We start from the raw sequence: 22,317 nt of genomic DNA on the forward strand, positions 1-22,317 counted from the left end.
AAACTCTGTCAGCTGCCTGTCTCTGTAACTTTGTAAATAGCTTTATCAGAAACAGCTATATTCATTACATACTGTCTAAAGGGGCTTTGCACTATGGCTTTTATTCTACAGTGGCAAAGCTGTGTAGTTGCCACAAAGATCATATGGCCCACATTGCTAAAACATTCACTATCTGGCCTTTTAGAGAGAAATTCTGTGGACCCCTGACCTAGAGTGTGTACGGAAAGTTCCTACAAACCAGGTGGGGGGGAGGGGAGGGTAAGGAATTAACCCAAGAGAAAACAGGCAAATAGTATGAATAGGCAGTCCACACAAGAAACAAAACATATACAATAAATACTGCAAAAAGAGGCTTAACCTCATTGGTAACTTGGGAAATTATTAAAGAATTAAATCATCTGATAATATCCAATCCTGGCAATGGCATGACACAGCCTTTTTTGGAAGGCAATTTAGTGATATCTGTAAAAAAAAAAAAAAAAAAAAAAAAATTCAATGTGCTCGATGTCAACCCAGCCATTCTATTTTTAGCTATCTGCCCCCAGAGAAATACTTGCATTCGTGCACGCACACACTCACCCAAAGCATTTAGAAAACTGTTCGCTGAAGCATTCACTGTTTGTAACAGCAAAACCCAGAAGTAACCTTGCTGTCCAGCAATAAGGGAATGGTTAAAATATGGTACATCCCTGATGGCACAATTTGCAAAAAATTTTGGAATATTTCTATGTTGCATCATGAAGAGATGATGTAAGACATGTCATTAAGCAGAAAAAAATATATTGTAGAGCAAATACATATATATTTTGGGTTAAGTAAAGGTTTTAACCATGTATTCGAGTCCATATGCATGTAGAGAAATGCACAGGACTTAAGGATAAACACTTTAAAGAAAGGGTGACCTCCATGATCACTGATCTATCCTCCAGCCTTGAAGGTCTAAAATAAGCGCAGGGCAGGGAGGGGCAGCAGGAAGCAGGGCCTTGGGGGAGACTGATGGGAACCAATTGGCTGAGGTTTTCTAATGGAGCCAAGAGGATGAGAGTAAGGCTGGGGGAGGCCGGATGCAGAGAGCAGCAACTAAAGCTGTTGGCAACAGCCCTGAATCTCCCTCCTTCTCTTTTCAAGAGCAGTTTCTTCCTGAAAGATCCCAGGAGGTAGAAGGCTGGCCTAATCTCTCCCGGCACAAATAACCCCACTCATTATTTCAGAAACTACCATCCCAGTTGTGCCCTGGAAGACTCAGGCCTGTTTAAAACCCACAATTCAACTGTGAATAAAGTTAAAGTACTTTAAATCTGCAACACTCTCTCGATCCAATTAATAATCAACAGATTTTTTTTTCAAGAAAATTTAATAGATTCAATCCAAATATGCAGATCCCATTCTACTTTATCTAAGTGTAAGAATCAGAAAACAGCCCCTGTGAAATGTAAATATCCAATCTACCAATTTTGGCAGTTGCCTGGAATAACCAGGAAACTCTCTCAGAACAACCCCTGCAAAGGCCATTAACCCCCTAAATCCAAGTTTACTATTCTGTGGGTGATTTCTGTTTGTTAAATTGTAAGAGACAAGAGTCTAATAAGATACCATTGCTTGCTTTTCACAGGGTGAGGCAGGCCAGGGATCCCTACTCCCAAATCACAGGAAAGGAAAAGAAGCTACACAGAGGCAAAGGGACTTGTTCAAGGTCACATAGCTCTAAGTGACAGTAAAGACAGAAGAAAGTTCTCCTGACTCCTGGTCCAAGGCCCTCATCACTACATAAACTGCTTCCCCCCAAAAAGGCATCCCGGTTGAGAAGAGGGCGTGTCCCTGAAGAGCCCAACCCACAACACCTTACCAAGAAACTGAGTTCTACTCTTCCTAAGCTGACCTGGCCCTTCTATCCTAAAAATCTATGACTCCACAGCCTTGAGCATTTGGTTAAGCTTTTGGTTTTAGATGAAAGGAGTCTTTTCTTGGCTGTTGGGATTCTAATCTCAGAGGAAGACACAATGTCTCAGGCCATAACCCTTGCCCTGCCACCCTACTCTGGTCTGCCATGTAAACAATTCAAACCCTGTGAGTACTTCAGTAGCATTAAAAAAACAGCCAGGCCATACACTTCAAAGCAATGCTTTCCATCTAAGCGGTTCTTCTACAACAGGAGTAGCTACAACTAGGTCACACTGGACTGGAATATGAAGGGAGCTCCCCTGGCCTCATGGTGGGGGGGAGACAAGAGAAAGCTCTGAAGAAGACTGAGACTGGGGGAGAGGCAAAGGGGCTGAAGACACCTCCCAAGGGGTTGTAGACAAGGCTTGGTCGGGAAATCCAAGGAATCTGCAGGGCCTCAGGACCTCCAAGTGTTCCTGAGGATCCTCTGGAACACCGGGAGCTCAGAGAGCAACCAGTACCAGGGTTCCCAAAGGCCAGTGGGTACTGCAGCCCAACTTCTTAGGGAACTGTTAACCATACAAATTCCTTCACCTCCTGTATCATTCCAGGAATGGGGTCCCGGGACTCTGTATTTTTAGACTGTGACTGATGCAGGCTTGGGAGCTACTAAACTAGTCCAAAGCCCTCAAATGACAGATACGACCAGGAGAAGTGGACGGTCCCGAAGGCCCGGAGGTCTCCTTATTCCTTGCCAAGCAACCAGAGAGATGGGAGAAAAGGGTGGGGGAGAGGAGCCCTGGGCTCGCCATCCACAAAAGGCCCTCCAGTTTAAGTTCAAGAGCAAGACCCTACTCCCCTGACTTCAGGACCTTTCCCCTCTGTCCCATCACTAACAGTGACAATGATTCAGAAAATGGGCAAACTGGGTCTGACGAGAGGGAAGCCCACAGTCCACCCAGGCAGTCCTGCACCCTTAGCTACTCTGGGTGCCCAAGTCCAAGTAGGGTCCTAAGACGGACTCTACGCGTGTGTGTACTGAGAAGCACCAAGCAATCCCCAAGCGCTTTGTTCCTCCTAAGAAAAACCAGGCATTTTTGAGTCACCCAAAAAGCATGAATCACACGGCAGGGCTATGGGAACGGGAAAGGATGTTATTTTTCGGCATACTTGAGGATTTTCCCTTTGTCCCGGCTCTATCAATACACTTCCCACTCCCTCCCTCCCTCCCTCCCTCCCTCCCCCTCTCCATCTCCATCCTCACCACCCTCCCCAGGACTCACGTACGTTTTTTTGTTTGTTTGGTTTTTGTTTTTTTTTTTCCGGCTCGATTTTTATTTTCCCAGGGAGCTTCAGAGGCACCCCCCACCCCCGCCCGCCCCGGAGGAACTGGGCAACGTCCGCTCTCCTCTCCGCAGCGGGACGGTGGTCTCCCGGGCGTCAGAACCGGGGGGAACCGCGGGGAACCGGGGGGAACCGGGGGAGGCGGCCCGCGCCCCCGCGCCCCCGCCCGCCCCCCACCGCGAGGCACTGTCGCCGGCCTCGCACAACTGCTCGCAACACCTAGCGGGGCGACTCGCAGCCCGCCCGAGGGGGCCGCCGGGGGTCGGGGCCGCCCGGCGCGGGACCTGGGGGCTCCACCTCCCGGGCGGCCCCGGGACCCCGCCCGCTCACCTGCGTCAAGTCCTCGTCGTTGAGCAGATGCGACTCGCGGGGCTTAAAGCAGTTCTGACACTTGCTCTTGTTGAAGATGTTGGCCTGGAATTTCCTGCACGGGTTCTCCTTGGCCGCCGACATGGTCGGCGCGGCGGCGGCGGCGGCGGCGGCACAGGCCCGGCGGCCCGGCCCGGCGCGCGCTCCGCGGCGGACGGCGGGCGGCGGGCGGCGGGCGGCGGCACCATGCACGGCGGGCTCAGCGCGGGCGCCGCGGCATCCCCCCGCCGGCCGGCCGCCTCACAGCCGGGCCGCGGCTGGAGCGCGCCCCCGGCGGTCAGGGCGGCCTCTCCTCGCACGACGGCGCCGGGGCAGCTCGGCGCCGAGCCCCGCGCCCGGGCCCTCACAGAGCGCGCGGTCCCCGCCGCCCGGCCGCACAGCCGCCGCCCGGCCGCCGCGGGCCCATGGACGCGGCCTCCCGGGCCCGCTGCCTCCGCGCGCTGCGGCCCGCCTCTCAGGCGCCGGGTCGCTGCCGGTCCCCGGGGTCGGTCCCCGCCGCCGCCGCCGCCGCTGCCCTCGGCGCCCAGCGGCCGCAGCAAATGGTAGCGGAGCGCCTCGCGCACTCCCAGGGCGGGGCGGGGCGGGCGGGGGCGGAGGGAGGCTAGGGGCAGCGCGCGGGGCGGGGCCGCGCCCTCCGCGCGATCGGCAGCCCTGCCGGCCAATGGGAGAGGCGCGCTCCGGCTAACAAAGGAAACCCCTGGCCAATGGAGGCCGGGGGCGGGGACAAAGGGCGGCCGGGCGCAAGGTAACTTGTGTAGGCGAAGGAAGGTGGGGGCGCCGGGATGGGACGTTCAGGTTTGGTGGACTGGCGCCGGAGCTGGCTGGGTCCTGACAGCTGCAGGGGCGGGGGCGGGGGCGGGGGCCCGCGGGGGGAAGGGGCGGAGCCGACCTCCGGCTGGCTCTGCAAACCGCGCCTGCCCCGCGCCCTTTCCGGACGCCCGAGCCCCGGCGCTGAGCGGATTAATGAAACACCTACTGTGTGCCTGCCCCCTTGCTCCGCGCCCCCGCGCTGTAGTGGTCATGGCGCTATTTATAGGGGCTGGATACTGCTCGCAGTGCTCGATATCCACTAGCTCGTTTAAGTTTCGCAGCCTCTCCGTCATCATCCCCATTTTACGTATGAGGAAACTGAGGCTCAGAGAAGGTAAGACATAAGAGGTAGAGTTTCAAGGGATGACTAAGAGTGTCCAGCCTCGAAGGGCTGTCAGTTCTGTAATGGGAGATTAGTGAAGGCTGACTCAATGCCAGGTACTGAGCTAGGCATTCTTCCGCCCCCCACCCCCCCACCCCCCCCAACCCCATTATGTGTTTGAGGAAATTGAAGCTCAGACTCCTGAAATAATTTGTGCAGGCGGGGCCAGACTGTCACTCCAATCCTCCTACTGTCCAGTCCCATGGCCAAAAGACCGCCCCGGGGAGACTGTAAAAGGAGATACAGGCAGAAGATTCGGGAGCCCAGAACGGGGGGGGGGGGGGGGGGGGGGGGGAGGATGGGGGGGAGGATGCACTCTTTGGGGAAATTAGGGGCGGCTTCAAGGAGAAGGGGAAATTGAAGCAGATGGTGAGAGGTTGAGAGCCGCTGGCGGTGGAGGTTACGGGGAAGCAGGAGCAGGACGGATGAGGCTAAAGGGATTCCTGAGGCCAGATCACCTAGTGCCTTGGATTCCAAGCTCAAGAGTGTAAATGTCATCCTGCTGGCAGCCTGGAGTAGGCCACGGGAGTTTTTAAACAGTGGGGTGAGTTAACTCAGCCCTCACAGAGGAGGTGACATTGAAGCATGTGTTAACAGCAGCGACAGCAGCTGTTGTTAGGGAATGGGAAGGTTTTAGGAGAAGTAGCAAATGCTTCCAGAGCTGTGTACTTTTCCACTGATCATCTGGGGAGTATCCCAGGGAGGTGGATTTCAACTTAGTGTGAGAAAATGCTTTCCTCCAAAGCAAGCCAAAGGAAGGTGGATCAAAGTCCTGTGGCAGCCTCAGGGGGAAGCCCAGCTCCACCCACCCCTGCTAGCTCTGTGGCCTTGGGCAAGTCCCTTCACCTGCCTGCTGCCTCAGTTACCTCATCTACAAAATTGGGAGTGATTATACGGTTGTGAGCATTACATGATATAATGCTTGTGAAATATTTCGCATGATGTGGCCAAATGTTAATTGGCGAATTTAGGCAAAGTGTTTATCGCACTATTCTTGTAACTTTTCTCTTGGTTCGAATTTTTGCGAAATAAAAAAAGTGTGTGTGTAGGAGAGGAGACAGACCATTCTTGCCTGTGCAGAGTACTCAGAAACTGATACCAATGGTGGCCTCTGGGGAGGGGTGCTGGGTGGTTGAGAGGTGACCTACTTTTAATTTTCACTGTAAGCCCTTTTGTTCCTCTTGGATTTGGTATTGTGCGCATGTATACTTTATTTTAAAGTGAGTTCTTAGAGTCCTCTCAGTGCCTCAAGGCCAACTCAAAGGCCACTTGCCTTAAGAAAATGCTTAGCATGTTCTGCTCAAGTCAGTGGACACATCCAGCACCTGCCTTGAACAGGAAGGGTCCACAGCTGGGGGTATAAAGAAGCCTTTGATTCAGGCCTGCCCGGAAAGAGCTCACACACGTGAGCAAGTGGAGACAAATAGAAACAGGAGGCAAACAGACAAATTCAATCTAGGGTGTTATGGGGGTCCGGACAAGGGCACTCGGCTCCATATGCAGTTTGGGGGGGCGGGGGGGGGGGGCTGCTTGGAGGAGGCAGTGCCTGGGCTAAGTCCTGAGTTGAGTAAGACCCAACCAGGAGAAGGTAGAGGGAAGGCATTCCAGAGAGAAGGATTACCAGGAGCTCAGGGCCTTTAAAGCAAAGGTGTGTGTCCATGTATAGAAGCACCTTGACATTACTAGGTAGTGCAGAGAAGCAGTGAGAGCAAAGGTTTAGCACCTGCTATATGAACACCTGTTATGACAGATTATACCTCAACCTCCTCAGGGAAATTGGTGGTGGTGGTGGTAGTGGTGGTATTTTGTTTATTGTTATTATTTTACCTCCATTTTACAGAATGCACACATGAGGCTCAGGGAACTTAAAGAATTTGCCTGTGGTCACGGTATAGACCCTCTCGATGAAGATTCAAGCCTACAGGGTTGACACCGTTAACACAGGGAACCATTAACTGAATTTTTTAGATTGAGCACTTACATAGGGGCTGTTGGCCTAGAGAATGAGTCGGAGATGGAAGCCTAGAAACACAGCTGGCTATGAAGCTACTATAAGCCCAGAGAGTAGAGACAGTAGGGGCCTGAACTAGGCCAGGGTCCATGGGAGAATGAATTTGGGAAGTATTTAAGAGTTGGAATAAGTGTATTTAACTGTTCATTATGCCGCTCTCCAGAACTCTGAGTACTATGAGGGCAGGGCTGGATCTTGATCTCTGCTGCATTTCTGGGACTAACTTCAGTACCTGGCACAGAGCATGTGCTGAGTAAATGAATGAAAGCTTATTCTTCACCGTATTGTCATATATCCCACCCTGGATCATAAAACCCATACAGTAAACAGGATCTGTAGTCTTATAGCCTTGGCCTCCATTTCCAGGAGCCCAGAAGAGCACTCTGCACAAGGCCAGATACTCATCGTAAATGTGTAAACATTCACTGGGCCGTATACTTAAGATTGCTCCCTTTGTTGTATATATACGTCTCGGTGTATAACTTATGTCTCAAATAAGCAATAAACACAGGAGCAAGCAAGCGAAAGCCTCTCGAGTAGGCTCCAAATGCAGGGTAAGTCCTGCTGTGTGCATGGCATCCTAGGAGGGAGCAGAGCACACACTTATCTACTCTCTCATCAAGCTCTAGAACCTCCCTCCCACACATAGACACAAACACAGAAATACCCACTATTTGATCCCTATCACTGCAGGTCAGTCTGGACAGTCCTTGAGCTGTATACAAGTAGAACCTACACTCTCTGTGCCTGGCTTTTCACACTCAACAGTAGGCCTGTGAGATGCATCTGTGTTGTGGTCTTTGTCACTACTTCACGCTTTCTCACTGCTACCCCGTAGTCCGTTATGTGGCCCTACTACAATTCGTCTAGCCATGCTCCTGTGGATAGCCACTGGGGATGTTTCCAGTTTGGGACCTTGTGAATAAAGCTTTTAGGGACATCCTCATGCGTGCCTTTTGGCAGATGTAAGTACTCATTTCTGTTGGGAACACCCAACAGAAGGGGGATAGCTGCGTTGTTTGGTGTCATGCTTAACAGGAAACTGCCAAACAGTCCTTCCAACCTGGGAGCTGGCTTGCCTCTCTCCCTTTTTTCTTCTACAGTTGATAATAAGATTTACCTGGGGGAACACGTTAACTCTGCAGCTTACCAGGGTGCTCCCATGGAAATTCTGAATCAGTGTATCTGTTGGAGCTCAGGAATCTGTTTAAAAAAAAAAAATGTGCCAGGCATTTCTTGTTTTTAGGCAAGTTTTGGAAATGGTGGATAGGGCCTTGTTTCTCAAATCCTGCAGGATTTAAAAAATACCTACTGTGGGCCTTCATTCCTAGATATTCTGATTTAATCGGCATCTGGAAGAGCTCTGTGGGATCTCAGTGTCCATGCAGGGGCACAGACCACTAGTTCAGAGTGGAGAGGAAAAGGCTTTGAACTCAGACAGACCTGGGAGAGTCCCAGTAGAGATCATGTCTCAGGTGGGTGTTGCTGCAGAAAACCACTGCACCCCTACAGAACTAGTGGCTGAACCATTTGATTGCCTCTCACAGTTCTATGAGCTCCCTGGGCTCAGCAAGCAGTTCTGCTGGTCTGATCTGGGGGTGTTTCATGCAAGTGCAGATGGTCACCAGGCTGGTCCATAACCCCCTAACCAGGCCATCTGGCCACTCCCTATTCTTCCAGTCTCTGAGCCTCCTCTCTTCCCCGTGGCCTTTCCCCACATCTCTTCAGTGCCATCTCTCCGTCCCCCAGAGTGTTCCAAGATGGAGGAAGTAGAAGCACCGGTCATCTTAAAGACTAAGCCTGGCACTGGTACACTGTCACATCTGTGTTCTATTAGTCATTGCAAGACTGTCCCACTTGTGGGAGGAAGCCACACAAGGGCATGAATCCCAGGAGATGTGGTTCACTAGGGCCATCTTTGAGACTAGCTACCAGAAATAGAATCTACCTCATAGGGTTACTGTGAGGACTGAATAAATTTATATACGTGACATGTTCAGAATGGTGCCAGAAACATAGTAAGCACTTAAAAACTATATTTATTATTATGCCTACAACTCATGCGCTGAGGTTGGCAGTTTTTTTCCATCAATAGCCAGATAGTGAATGTTTTAGGCTTTGCAAGCTATACTATGGTTTCTATGGGAACTTCTCAACTCTGCCATTGGCCCAGATGGCCTGGCCAGTCTTTCAAAAAAGTCAGTCTTCCTGGTTCTGGTGTAGCTCCTGTCAGCCATCATGTCAGCTCTTAGGGAATTTGTGAGTGTGGAGCACTGGCAGTGTGCCGGGCTCTGGGCTGGGTGCTGGGTATCCATCACATAGAACCTCACTAAACCCAACTATCCCCATTTGAAGTTATCTCTGGCAGTGCCAAATGGTGCCTAGTGGGGGTCTTTGTACCCTCCCCCCTCATCCTACATCAGTGTCCCCCATGCCACCCCAAATGAGCATATACTTTAATTACAATGGTACAAATGGAGCATCGAGAAAAGCCTCCTAGCCCTTCCCCAATTGACAGGTGGGATTAATATTACTCCCAGTTTACAGATGAGAAGGCTCAGGTGGCTACCTTGGAAGCAAAAGCTGAAGATCTTAGAGACCCCTTCTGGCTGTGACTCTATGTTGCTTTTCTACTGCAGGCACCAAATGACAATAGTCCGGAGATATGTTCTGGAAGAGAATGTCATACATTAGAAATACAAAGTCTACAACAAGGGCAATTTAGTCATTCTATTAAAATTTTAGATATGCACGCCTTTTAACCTAATGATTCCACTTCTAGAAAGCTTGTAGAAGTACTCACATAGATACACAAAGATATATTATGTACAAGGATGTTCACTGCATCATTGTTCTTAAGAGCAGAAAATTGGAGATGTGCCATCTATCCACCATTAAAGCATCAGATAAATAAATTATGGTTCTTTAAGACAGGGGAGTGCCACCAAGCTATTAAGGAATGAGAGCGTTTTGAAGTTGCCAACCATCTGCAAAATATGGTGAAGTTTAAATGCTAGTGGGAGGGGTGCCTGGGTGGCTCAGTCAGTTGAGCATCTGCCTTCAGCTCAGGTCATGATCCCAGGGTCCTGGGATGGAGCCCCACATTGAGCTACCTGCTCGGCAAGGAGTCTGCTTCTCCCTCTCTCTTTGCCTCTCTCCCTGTTTGTGCTCTCTCTCAAATAAATAAAATATTTTTAAAAAATAAAAATAAACGCTAGTGGGAAAATGGTGTGTACAGTGGTAGCTCATTCCTGTTTTAAGTGTATATGTATCTGCAATATACCTAGCATCTGCATAGCAAAGGTCTAGAGGTGCATGCACCAAACTGCTGTAATTAACCATGGGAGATAAAAGAATGGGAACTGTCACCTAAGCTATCACTTTATATGGTCTATAAAAACTTTTTAAACAAACTTTTGGCTGTTTACTGATATAGAGAGAGTCTGATGTTGACGGGCAGCATGCCAATAGCTTCAACAATCCGCTCAGATAAGTCCCATTTCAGGTAAACCTCATCCAGTTCTCCCCTCCCATGATATACTGAAGCAAATCCCCAACTCATATCATTTCTTCCATAAATACTTCAACACATGCCTCTAAAGATAAGGACTATTTTTTAAAAGTAGCCACAACACTATTATCATACCTAAAAAAAAAAAAAAACACTAAGAATTCTTTAATATCATCAAATGTCCAGTGAGTAATTTCCAGTTATCTCATAAAAACATGACTTATTTTTGTAATAAGGGGGAAAAAGTTTGAAAAAGAAAAAATGTCAATTCAGACAGTAGACTGGTACAACTTTCCTGGAGGTTTGTTTAATGATACTTATCAAAAGCCTTAAAAATGTGCTTATCTTTGACCCAGCAATGCCAACCCATGAATTTCTTCCAAGAAAACAAAATGAAAGAGGTACACAGATACTGTTCACTGGAGTGTGCAATGCCTGTTACAGAGAGGTTGCTTGAAAAATATTTGTTGAATCTGAGCTTGAGCTCCAGTGTTGTCCTTTGCAGCTTTGCTGGTACAAGGAAAAGTTGAAAGCCGTAGAAACATGATGTTAAAAAAAAAAGAAAGAAACATGACGTTAGGGTACTGGCCAAGTAAATAACGGCAGATACATAAAATGAAATGCTGTCCTGTCATTTAAAATCAGGTTGTGGTGGATCTCTGGGTGGCTCAGTGGTTGAACGCCTGCCTTCGGCCCAGGGTGTGACTCTGGAGTCCCGGGATCGAGTCCCGTGTCGGGCTCCCTGCATGGAGCCTGCTTCTCCTTCTGCCTGTGTCTCTGCCTCTCTCTCTCTCTCTCTCTCTCTCTCTCTCTCTCTCATAAATAAATAAATAAAATATTAAAAAAATAAATAAAATCAAGTTGTAATAATGTAGCTACTCCTCCTTCAATGGGTGGAACTTTGTCTCCCTCCTTCCGAGGGCAAGAACTTCATGATTGACGTCTACAGAATGGAGTACAGAAGGGAGAAAACGATACTTTACCCTGGAGAAATCCAGCTCCTCAACCTTGGCATGAGCAGTGATAAATCCTATGGATATCAGTTATTTCCCGATCTGATGCAAAGGCACCTCCCCTCTATGCTCTTCTCTCACAAAAAATAACCCTGGTCTCATCATGAGAAAAACATCAGACAAACCCAAATTGAGGGGCATTCTACAAAATACCCAAGCAGTGTTCTTCAAGACAGTTAAGGTCATGAAAAGCAAGGAAAGACTCACTGTCATGGCCCAGAGAGGCTGAAGGAAATGACTTAATCCCACACGGGACCTGTATGGGGTCCTGGAACAGGAAAAGGACATTTGTAGAAGAACTGGCAAAATCTTAATGAAGTCCATAGCATAGTTGATAATATTTTACTAAGGGTAATTTTTCAGTTTTGGCAAATGGACTATGGTTGTATAAATAAGATGCTAACAGGGGAAAGTTAGATGAAGGGTATATGGGAACTCTGTTGCTCTCTTTGTCATAAATCTAAAATCATTAGAAGATTTAATAGAATTTTTTTTAACTGGAATGTAAATATTTACTAGCACAGAAATGTAGTTGTGTTGGGATGCCTGGATGGCTCAGCAGTTTGGCGCCTGCCTTCGGCCCAGAGTATGATCCTGAAGACACAGGATCGGGTCCCACATCAGGCTCCCTGCATGGAGCCTGCTTCTCCCTCTGCCTTTGGCTCTGCCTCTCTCTCTGTCTCTCTGTGTCTCTCATGAATAAATAAATAAAATCTTAAGAAAAAAAAAGAAATGGGGCAGCCCCGGTGGCACAGCGGTTTAGTGCCACCTGCAGCCCGGGGTGTGATCCTGGAGACCCGGGATCGAGTCCCACGTCGGGCTTCCTGCATGGAGCCTGCTTCTCCCTCTGCCTGTGTCTCTGCCTCTCTCTCGCTCTCTCTGAATAAATAAATCTTTAAAAAAATAAAAATAAAATATTTTAAAAAGAAAAAATAGAAATGTAGTTGTGATATGTCGAGGGGAAGTCTATGTGTGGTCTCATTCAGTTTCTGCCAAATGAGCCCATTTTGGGGGGCTTGCTAGCACACAAAAAAATGTGCTAGCAAGGTTGTGTATATACGTGAGTGGCTATACAAGCACATACACACACAAGCGGGAAAATGAAAGTCTGAAAGCACATATTTCCAGGACTGCAGCCTCAGGGGCCAGGCAAGTAAGGACCACTGATTTGGGTGAGCTGGAATGCTCATGGCCTTCTGAAAGGGACGGTGGTTTTGTGGCTCAAGCCTGTTGCAGGCCTACAGGACTTGGAACTGGTCTTGACAGATCCTCTCATTTTCCAGAAGAAACTAGAATCCAGGTTGTTACACACATTTCCAGGGCCCACTCAGTGGTGGGAAAGAGTCCTTCAGGGTCACATAGCCAAGGAGAAGAGGCAGGCAATGCAGGCCACCAGCTGGACTGCCCCCGCCTTGGCCTCACTGTCTGCACCAGGGTCTGGAGACCAGCCAGCTGGCCAGGCCAGGGAGAGGCGGCCACTCTTCCGGCCTGCAGGCCTGCGTGCGGCTGGGCTGAGGGGTGGAGGTTTGCTCCGTGCCTGCATGCCTGGGTTCTGACCCGCTGGTTCACCAGGTCACCGTGTGGGCAGCCGCTCTGTGGGCGTGCATGTGTGTGCATGTGTTATGGGTATGGCATCTCCCTGGGCATCCATGTGGATGCATGTCCAGGTGGGGCTGACAATCTCTGAGCATGTGTCTAGGCATGACCGTGGTATTGGTATGTTTATCCGCAGGTCTGTGGCCACATGTGTGTTGTGCAGAATCATATGTCTTTGCATCTGTTGCAAGAATGTGAAATGATGCTACGTGTTTATGTTTGCTTGTGAGCAGCCACACCATCTGGTTGGCCCCGATGCCCACTTATCTGTGTTTCCGTGGGATTGCCTATGGGTTTACACTGGGCAGGGGTATGTACGTGTCTACTCTGTTCAGCTAAATCATGTTTGCTTGCATGTGTGTTGTATGTGTGGGTGTCTTGGTTGTGTCCCTGCCTCCATGTGAGTGTATTTCAGCATCTGTAGCTATGTGTTGTGTTTGGCTGAGTATATGTGTGTGCGTGTGTGTGTGTGTGTGTGAGCGCTGGATGCTGGGGCTGGGGGTCAGGGTTTGAGTCACTTATCATCAGCACCAGCTTCTTGATTCCCTGTGCCGGGTTCGTATAAATTGCTGTAAGAAGCACACAGGGTCTGAGCACCCCTGCCAGCCCCTGAACCCCAAGCACAGGGTGAGAAGGGCAAGAGTGGATGGACCAGCTGCAGGGGTCAGGCTTGGAAGACCCCAGAGTCCACCTCTAGTTCGCACACACAATGCAGCCGCCAGCCTGCCTCGGCCTGGCTCCTCCCCTGCCCTTGGCTGTCAGAGTCTTTGATCCAGGACACAGCCCCCACAGCCTGCTACCACTTCATCATCTCCCACAAGTGCTGCCTGAAGGCCATTTGTTTATAGGAGATGAATGCAACCCAGCCTGATTTGATCATTCCCCAAACATAGGCTCCTGGTACAGGAAGCCTGTCCGGTCATCCTTCCTATGAGGTAGCTTGAGAGGTTAAGGGAAGGGTGGGGAACCAAGGAAGCAGCTTGAGCAGAGTAAAAGAAGCAGCTACACCTCAGAGCTTTAAGGCCAGAGGGGCCTTAGAGACCCTCTAGTCTAATTCCCTGATTTATAGATGAAGACACTGAGCCCAGAGAAGGCAAGATCCTGACCTGAGATCACACAGGAAGTCGCAGGCAGAACTAGCATTGCCTTCAGAGAATTGGGTAGCTCCAGAATTCACAGCCCATAGGATTCATTCATTCAATTTTTCACTCATTCATATATTCTATAAGTATATATTAAGCACTTACCATAGCCAGACCCAGTTCTTAGCCCTGGAGATAAAACGGTGGACAAGACAGACACAGTCCTAACCCTCACAGAGCTCATACTCTGGAGACAGACAATAAACAAGATAATGTCAAATCATGCTAAAGGAGAGGAAATAAAAGTATGCTTTGTGATTAGAGTTGCTCTGGTACAGTAGCCACTAGCCGTATTTAAGTTTCAATTAAGTAAAATCAAAAGTTCATTAACCTCAATGGCCACATTTCAGGTGTTCATCAGACACGTGGGACTGGGGGGTATGGTATGGGCCACATGGTGCTGGGCCACACCGGGAGAGGACATCTTCATCAGTGAAGAAAATCCTACCAGCTGGTGCTGAGTGAGAGCATGAACAGAGTAGCTACCAGGTTGGAGGGCATGGACAGTGACAACTGAGCTGTCCTGATGAGAAGGAGCTGACCATATGACAATGTGCCAGGAGGGGACAGCAGGTGCAAAGTCTGCCATGTAGGAATGACGTGTGTTCAAGGAACAGAACAGTGAGGAGAGAGGACTGCCAGACGGGGTTGGCGAGGTTAACAGGGGCCCTTGGGGCCTTGATAATGAGTTTCTGTTTTATTTTAAGGGCATCAGGTTGCCATGGACAGGGCCTGTTTAAGCCGGGGAGTGACATGGTTTTTCAAATGTATAGAAAATGGATTCATGGGGGTGGTGCTGGCAAGAATGGAAGGAAGGAGACCTAGGAGAATGCCATCACGTTACAGAGAGGAAAGTGACTGCAATTTGAGTGATAAGGGGAGAACAGGAGAGCCACCAGCCATTACCCAAAACTTAGAGTGCTGGACCAAGCCATACCTGAAGCTAAGATTTGCTTGATTCCCAAGCTCCCTTTTCTTCCCTCCTTTGGTTACTGGGCACTGATGTGAACACCTTCGTTAGTACCACCCACCTATTACCCTGCCCCCACAGGCTGCAGTCCCTGTATGGAGCACTCAGACCGGTTCCCCAGGCCTCACTCAGCGCTCCAGGTCCAGTTTCTTTTACAGGATTTTGCCCCTCTCACTGCGTCCCAAGTCTGATAAGATAGGACCATCTGTTGCCTTGGGTTCGTGGGAAGATGCTTTAGGTCATTGGTGTTTCATTAACTTTCCCCACCATGATGGTTATCTTGAAGCTAGTGAGGCAGAGGCAGGAGGAACCAGCCTGCTCTGGTTCTTGGGTGGGGTGAGGGGGTGCTAAAAGAGATGGCTTGGGCTTTTGTTGTGATAGGAAGGACTTTGGTTTGATGTTAGGAAGATCTTCCTTTCTAAAAAAAAAAAAAAAAACGCTGATGGTATAGCTGTGCCTTAATAGTGGAGGGAACACCCCAGGGCCCTAAGAATGCCACGAGGAACCCACTCCCTAGAGTGGTCCGTTCCTCTAATGCTGGAAGTTCATTCTTTCTCAGGATCTTTGCACTGGTCCTTCTCTCTGCTGAAATGTTCTTCCCCCAGGACCCCGACCTCACTAACGGGCATTGTTACTCTGGAGTTTCCTTTGTTTGTCTCTGTGCTAGAATGTCAACTCCTTAAGGATAGAGTTCTTGTTTATTTTGTCTCCTTCTGGAAACTGAGTCTGAACTTGTGCCTAGCACGTGGTAGAGGCTCCTGTGAAGTTTCCAGAATGAATGGGAGGCCCAGGTGAGCATCATCTGGTGGCCACCGTTTGTACAAAGCTTGCCATGTGCCGTACCTTACTGCATGCTCTCACTGTACCTACAATGGCTCTGGGAGGTTACAGTCTGCCTGCCCTCCTGTTGGCTGGAGCCAGAAACCCAAGCTGGCAGAGGCAAGGTCACTTGCACAGGCAGTTTGTAGCAGTCCTGCACTCAAAAGGCCTGGTAAGGACACAGGAGAGGCCCAGGCTGGGTGAGGCTGCAGGCACACTGCCTTTTCCACATAACGGCTCTCAATTCATCCTCAGGCCTCTGCTTCCTGCCCAGCCCCACCCAGGCACCCCCTCCTGCCTAGAGTCCTCAGCTAAGACCACTCACTGCTCAAGGGCGCTTGCTGTGCTGCTCAGTGGCGGAAACTGCAAGCCAGGGTCACACAGCTAAGGCAAGGGGCACAGCTGAAAGGTGTGCCCATCACAGCACTGGCCAGGCCTTGCTGGCAGACCGGGCGCTGAGCATGCATGTGGCTCCACTGTCACAGGGCAGGCAGTCCTGCCCTCCTGGGTACACTTGGCCATGCCCTGGGCTTACAGCAGCTGGGCAGATCTGGGCAGCCTCCCCTTGGACGCAATGGGGCTCACTGTGAGTGATCCCCAGGGTTCCTTCCTGATGGGCCCCACCTGGAGGTGGCACTGTCCAAGCTGAGGGGGAGGCTAGTGAAAGTGTTGAAAGTTGGATCCTTCCTTCTGGAGATGTCTGAGCAGTTCCAGGAATGAGAAACAGAGTCCCCATCACTATCTGATCTTTCAACTGCACACAGCATGACTTTTATAATGGGAGAGCAAAAAAGCGATACAGATTTTAAAAATAACATCTAGAGCGCACAAAGCCGGAACTGTTCTGGCACTAACTCATTTAATCCTCACACAACTCTCTGAGGAGAAAGTTGTCATCACCCCCATGTTGCAGATGGGGAAACTGAGGCCTGAGTAACTTGTCCAAGTTCATAGTGAACAGGGGAGCCAGGACTCGCACGCAGTGTGGTCCCAGACCCTCCTTGCTCGTTTGTTTGTTTGTTTGTTTGTTTTTAAAGATTTTATTTATTCATTCATGAGAGAGAGAGAGGCAGAGACACAGGCAGAGGGAGAAGCAGGCTCCACACAAGGAGCCCGACGCGGGACTCCATCCTGGAACCCCAGGACCACGCCCTGGGCTGAAGGCAGGCATTAAACCACTGAGCCATCCAGGGATTCCCTCCTTGCTCTTTTTTTAAGATTGTTTTCTTAAATTTTATTGAGAGAGAGAAAGAGAAAAAAAAGCATGAGCTGGGGGAGGGGCAGAGGGAAAAAGAGGGGGAGAATCTTAACCAGACTCTGTGCTGAGCTCAGAGCCTGATGTGGGCTCCGTCTCACAACCCAGAGATCATGACCTGAATTGAAATCAAGAGTTGGACGCCCAACTGACAGAGCCACCCAGGCACCCGGAGACTGTTCTCGCTCTTACACAGAACCCCAAACAGCTTTCAGAATTGTGAGGGGCACCAGATCTCACTCTGGAACCACATGGTAGGGCTCAGAGAATCTAAGATTTTCCACTCTTGCCTGTGACCTTGGGCAGGTCTCATTTTTTCATCTGCAAAAGGAGGGGGTTCATGATACCCACCCCCAAGCCCTAGTAGGGTGTTACGAGAGGGAAATGAAGTTCTGAATGCAAACTATGAAGTATTCTGTACTAGAAAAGAGACCTTTGGCCCTTAGAGTCTGGTTTGCATAGTGGTTATTGGTACAGGATCCTCATCTCTTCTCCTTGATTATAATCTCCTTCCATGTAAGAGAGCACATCAAAATCCCTTATGCTTCCACAGGCCCTGGTCTGGACTGGCCAGATGACACTGTACCGTGATGGCTAGAAGTACAGGCTCCAATGGGTGCAAGCACTATGAAAAACTGTTGAGTAGTACAACTAAACAGACGTGTGCCCAGTGACTGAGTCACTCCACTCTTGGCCATCAACCCAACAGAAATGGGCACTTATATCCACCAAAAGAAACGTACAAAAATGTTCGCAGTGGCTTGATTCGTAATAGACAAGGACTGGAGATGGGAATGTGGTATTTTCACACCATAGTATATTCACAAACCCATTCACCCTCAACAGTAAAAAATAAGCTACTGATGAATACAACAAGAAGCTCAGGGACAATGTTGAGCACAAGGAGCTGGAGACAGAAGAGAACGTACTAGAGGGATCCATCAGCAAGAATTTCAAGAAGAGACAAAGGAATCTGTGGTGCTTGAAGACCAGCAGCCACCTCTGGTGAAAGAGGGCGTGTATGGGAAGGGGTGACCTACTGGGCTGCTGGACCTGCTCTGGGAGTTGGGCCAGGGAGTGGTCATACCTGTGCACGTACATGTTCATTGAGCTGTACGTGTCAGGTTCATGCACTTTAGGGCATGGACATTAGAGAACGTAATTTTTCTAAAAAACGAGTGACTATGAAAAAAGAAATACAGGCTCTGGAGCTAGCTTAAATCTTGCTGTTCCTTCTGAGCTGGGCGGCCCTGGTCAGGCACCTGTCCTGCCTCGCTGGGCCATCATTTCCCAGTATGGGGATCATACTACTACTCTAACAATGGAGTTCTCAAGAGGCAAAATGGGGCATAAAGCACTTAGCACAGTGCCCGGCCCAGAGGAAGTATTCAATAATTGGTAGCCATTATCAATAATGAAAGATTTACACCACAAATTGTGAGACATTTATTCCACAAATATTTACTAAGAGCTCCACGTGCCAGATGCTGGGCTGGGCTGTGCAGATAGACCAGGGAACAATAGACTTAGCTCTTTCTGTCATGAGTTGACATTCTGGTTCCTTCACCCACTTAACACACATGCATTGTGACTTGCTCGATGTTGCACTGCTGATAAATGCTTCGGCCAGGACTCGCCTTCAGTGACTCTGGCTGTTCCAGAGGTCCCAGCAGACAGTCCCTGCCCAGCCCCTGGCCCTCTGTGCCTGTGTGCCGTGTGTCCTTGTGTCCCTGGCCCTCTGTGCCACCACGAGAGGGAGGATGGAAGTTCTGAGAGTTAATATTAATGAGGGAATTTGAGTTAGTGAGTGAGTCTCCAGCCTCTGGACCTCATAGCAGAAGACCTGAGGTATGCCCCCAACTCTTTAGGGATCCAAGGGGGTGAGTGGCAACTTACTCACTACTGCACCTTGCATCAGCCTCCCTCCCTCCCCAGTGTACTTCCTCACCCTCCTATTGGTACTTTCTGGGACCATCTCCCCACAAAACAACTGGTCCTCAAATCCTGGTTTCAGAGTCTGCTTTTCAGGAAACCTGCCTGAGAGAGGTGGCTGGCCGTTGGCCACATGGTGGAGAGCCAGAGGGAGTGAGGGCAGCCCCTGGCTGGGAGGGTGGGGTCCACCTGCCCTCCAGGACAGCCAGTCAGGAAGCCTTCTCTCTTTCAGGAAGGTTCTATAGAGAGCAGGGAGGCTTGCTGAGTTAGTCAGTGGCCTCAGTCGCATGGGGGACAGGGCTAGCCTTCAGCAGGACCACTCACCTAGAATACCTCTCTGAGAAGAAAGTGGCTCAGGTGCCTCTGCCACCCTCCCCTGCTCTGAGCACCCGAGACCCCCAGCTCTGGCCCCATGGTGCTCTGGCCCCTACTCTCAGCCAGCTGACAAGTTCTGAGGCCAAGTGGCCTTCCCTGATGGTCTCAGAGGCTGGGTTATGTTCTTCCCCTGCCCCCATGCTTCCTACCTGTATTCTGTTCCTACGCCCTCCAGGGCTTTGTGACCTTTGCAGGGCTGGACAGGCTCTTCTAAGAGGTTGGTGTTGGGACCACAGGGCACAGGGTGGTTTCTGAGCAAGTGTCTGGGATGTGGTGACGGAGCCTCATTGGAGAGCCAGAGAGATGCTGCAGGCCTGGATTCCTAGGGCCAGGGAGCCTCAAGTCCATCCTTCTTGATGTGAATTTTCCCAAACTCTGCATCAATAGCCATGGCAACGGGAACGATAATAATGTCTCCTTACTTGGACATGGGGTCTTCACAGAGGTGATTAAGTAAAAATGAGGTCATTCAGGCGAGCCTCCTCCAACACCACTGGAGTGCTTATATAAAGGGGAAATGCAGAGACAAACATGCACAGAGGGCAGAAAGCCATTGCAAGCCAAGGAGAGAGGCCTGGAACTGATCTTGCCCTCATAGCCCTGGCGACACTTTCATCGGACTTCTGGCCTCCAGAACAGTGACACAGGAAATTTCTATTAAGGCGCCCATCTGTAGGGTTCTGTTACAGCAGCCCCAGCAAACTAATATACATCTTTAATGAGATGTAATTTACATATCACAAAATTCACTGATTTAGAACGTACAGTTCAGGGGCATCTAGGTAGCTCAGTCAGCTAAATGTCTGCCTTTGGCCCAGGTCATGAACCTGGGGTCCTGGGATCAGGCCCTTTGTGGGGCTCCCTGCTCAGCGGGGAGTTTGTTTTTTCCCTCTCCTCCCTGTTCCTCTGTCATGCTTTCTCACTGTCAAATAAATAAATAAAATCTTTAAAAACAAAGAGTACAATTTAGTGTTTTTTATTCTGCTCATAGACTTGTGTAACATTCATCATGATCTCAATTTAGAACATTTTCTTCAACTCAAAAGGACATCCCATACCTACGAAGCAGCCACACCCTGTCGTCTCTGAACCTGCCCCATACTGCCTGACAACTCCTAAATCTACTGTCTGTCTTTTCTGGACATTTTGTGTGTATGGAATCCCACAACATGTGGTATTTTGTGACTGGCCTCCTTCACGGAGTATAACGTTTCCACATCTACCGACGTTGTGGCATGTATCACTACTTCATTACTTTTTTAGGCTGAACAATATTCCGTTATTATGGGTGTACCACATTTTATCTATCCAGTCATCTGTTGATATGTAATTTGATTTGATTTGATTTGGTTTTTTTTAAGTTTATTTAAGTAAACTCTACACACAGCATAGGGTTTGAACTCAGTACCCTGAGATCAAGAGCTGCAGGCTCTACCAACTAAGCCAGCCAGGTGCCCAAATTTTATTTTACAAAGAGATTTTGAAGTATGGCAAAATGTTTACATTTGTTAACTCTGAGTGCTGAAGATATGAATATCTGTTGTTTTTTTTTAAGATTTTATTATTTTGAAAGAGTGTGCGAGTCAGGGGGAGAGGCATAGGAAGAGGGAGATGAAGACTCCCTGCGGAGTAGGGAGCCCAATGTGGGGATTGATCCCAGGACCCCAGGATCATGACCTGAGCCAAAGGCAGATGCTTAACCGACTAAGTCACCCAGGTGCACCGTTATGTTTCTTTATACTTTTCTGAATACTTGAAAAGTTTCATCATTTTTTAATGCTAATCAATATAGTTTAAAAATGTATACTGGAAGGGGGCAGCCCGGGTGCTCAGCGGTTTAGTTCCACCTTTAGCCCAGGGTGTGATCCTGGAGACCTGGGATTGAGTCCCACATCAGGCTCCCTGCATGGAGCCTGCTTCTCCCTCTGCCTGTGTCTCTGCATCTGTGTGTGTGTGTCTCTCATGAATAAATAAGTAAAATCTTTTAAGAAAATGTATACTGGAAGGGACAGAGACTGAGTATCCAGCCATTGAAGGGAGGTAACAGTTGCTGATATGGGAAAGGAAAAAAATGGGTTGACTATTAGGGAAAAAGAAAAAGTGTTCCTGAGCCTTTGTGCCCAAATTCCTGCTTTCCTGCTGACCCCAATGTCCCAGGGATGGGGACCCACATCTGCTGGGTTCCCGGCTACCTTCCCAGTAGGGCCTGTCCCAGGATCAGTGCTCAGAGAAAGTGTGGACTACTCCCAGAGGGGAGGCACCCTGGGCTCCTGTGGCCCTGCCTAGGTCCCCAGTCACTGCAGCCTTCCTCTCTCCCCATCTGAAGGCTCATTCCAGCCAGACTTTGATAACCTGCCTCCAGCCCTGATGGGGAGCTCACTCCCTTGTAAGGTGATCACCCCACAGCCAACCACCAGGAATGGGCACCCCAGGATCTCCTCCCATTGGAGAGATAGCCTGGTGGCAGGTCCTAAGGTAAAAGGGCTCAAAGGTCAAATGCCCAACTTGAGGATCACATGCGATTTGATGCATCAGTACCATTTATTGAGCGCTGAGTGTATGCCAGGCGCTGGCTCCGGGCATCACGTTCATTCGTTCCTCGAGACAGCTCCGAGAGGAGGAGGATGACTACCTTATCTGAAAAATGGTGCTCACAGGGGCAAAGCACTGGCCAAGTTCCCACAACTCGTGAGGTACATGGGGCTCAGGTTTATTCCCTGCTCCGTACCCTCCTCATTAACTCACAGCACCAGCAGCAGACCGAAGCCCAGTACTCCTCAGCTTAGCTGATGGTGGGGTCCCCACTCCCCCAATCTATGGGAGCAGCCCACAAAGCCTATCATGCCCAGACCAGCTCCATCTCCCAGTTTTGCTCGTTTATAGAAGCTTTATCTGGGCGTTTGTGAT

The 22,317-nt window shown here is 49.6% G+C and overlaps 1 protein-coding gene and 1 long non-coding RNA gene across 14 annotated transcripts in view; one reads left to right on the forward strand and one right to left on the reverse strand.

Moving 5' to 3' along the window:
* LOC112647230 (myosin phosphatase Rho interacting protein) overlaps positions 1–3,811 on the reverse strand; it is a 148,665-nt gene extending 144,854 nt beyond the window's left edge. For 10 of the 13 annotated variants that reach the window (XM_035716926.2, XM_049109511.1, XM_049109509.1 and 7 more), the window contains exon 1: positions 3,556–3,811. In XM_035716926.2, coding sequence (XP_035572819.1) covers positions 3,556–3,678 — 123 coding nt within the window. In that variant the 5' untranslated portion in view covers positions 3,679–3,811. The remainder of the gene's footprint in view (positions 1–3,555) is intronic. The other 3 variants (XM_025428114.3, XM_025428115.3, XM_025428111.3) reach the window with 2 other exon arrangements.
* A 665-nt stretch (positions 3,812–4,476) lies between these two features.
* Positions 4,477–22,317, forward strand: part of LOC112647229 (uncharacterized) — a 35,399-nt gene continuing 17,558 nt past the window's right edge. The window contains exon 1 of the long non-coding RNA XR_003128204.3: positions 4,477–4,738. This is a non-coding gene — a long non-coding RNA (uncharacterized LOC112647229). The remainder of the gene's footprint in view (positions 4,739–22,317) is intronic.

This window comes from Canis lupus, chromosome 5 (genome assembly GCF_003254725.2).
Source record: "Canis lupus dingo isolate Sandy chromosome 5, ASM325472v2, whole genome shotgun sequence".
In the NCBI taxonomy this organism is placed as follows: domain Eukaryota; kingdom Metazoa; phylum Chordata; class Mammalia; order Carnivora; family Canidae; genus Canis; species Canis lupus.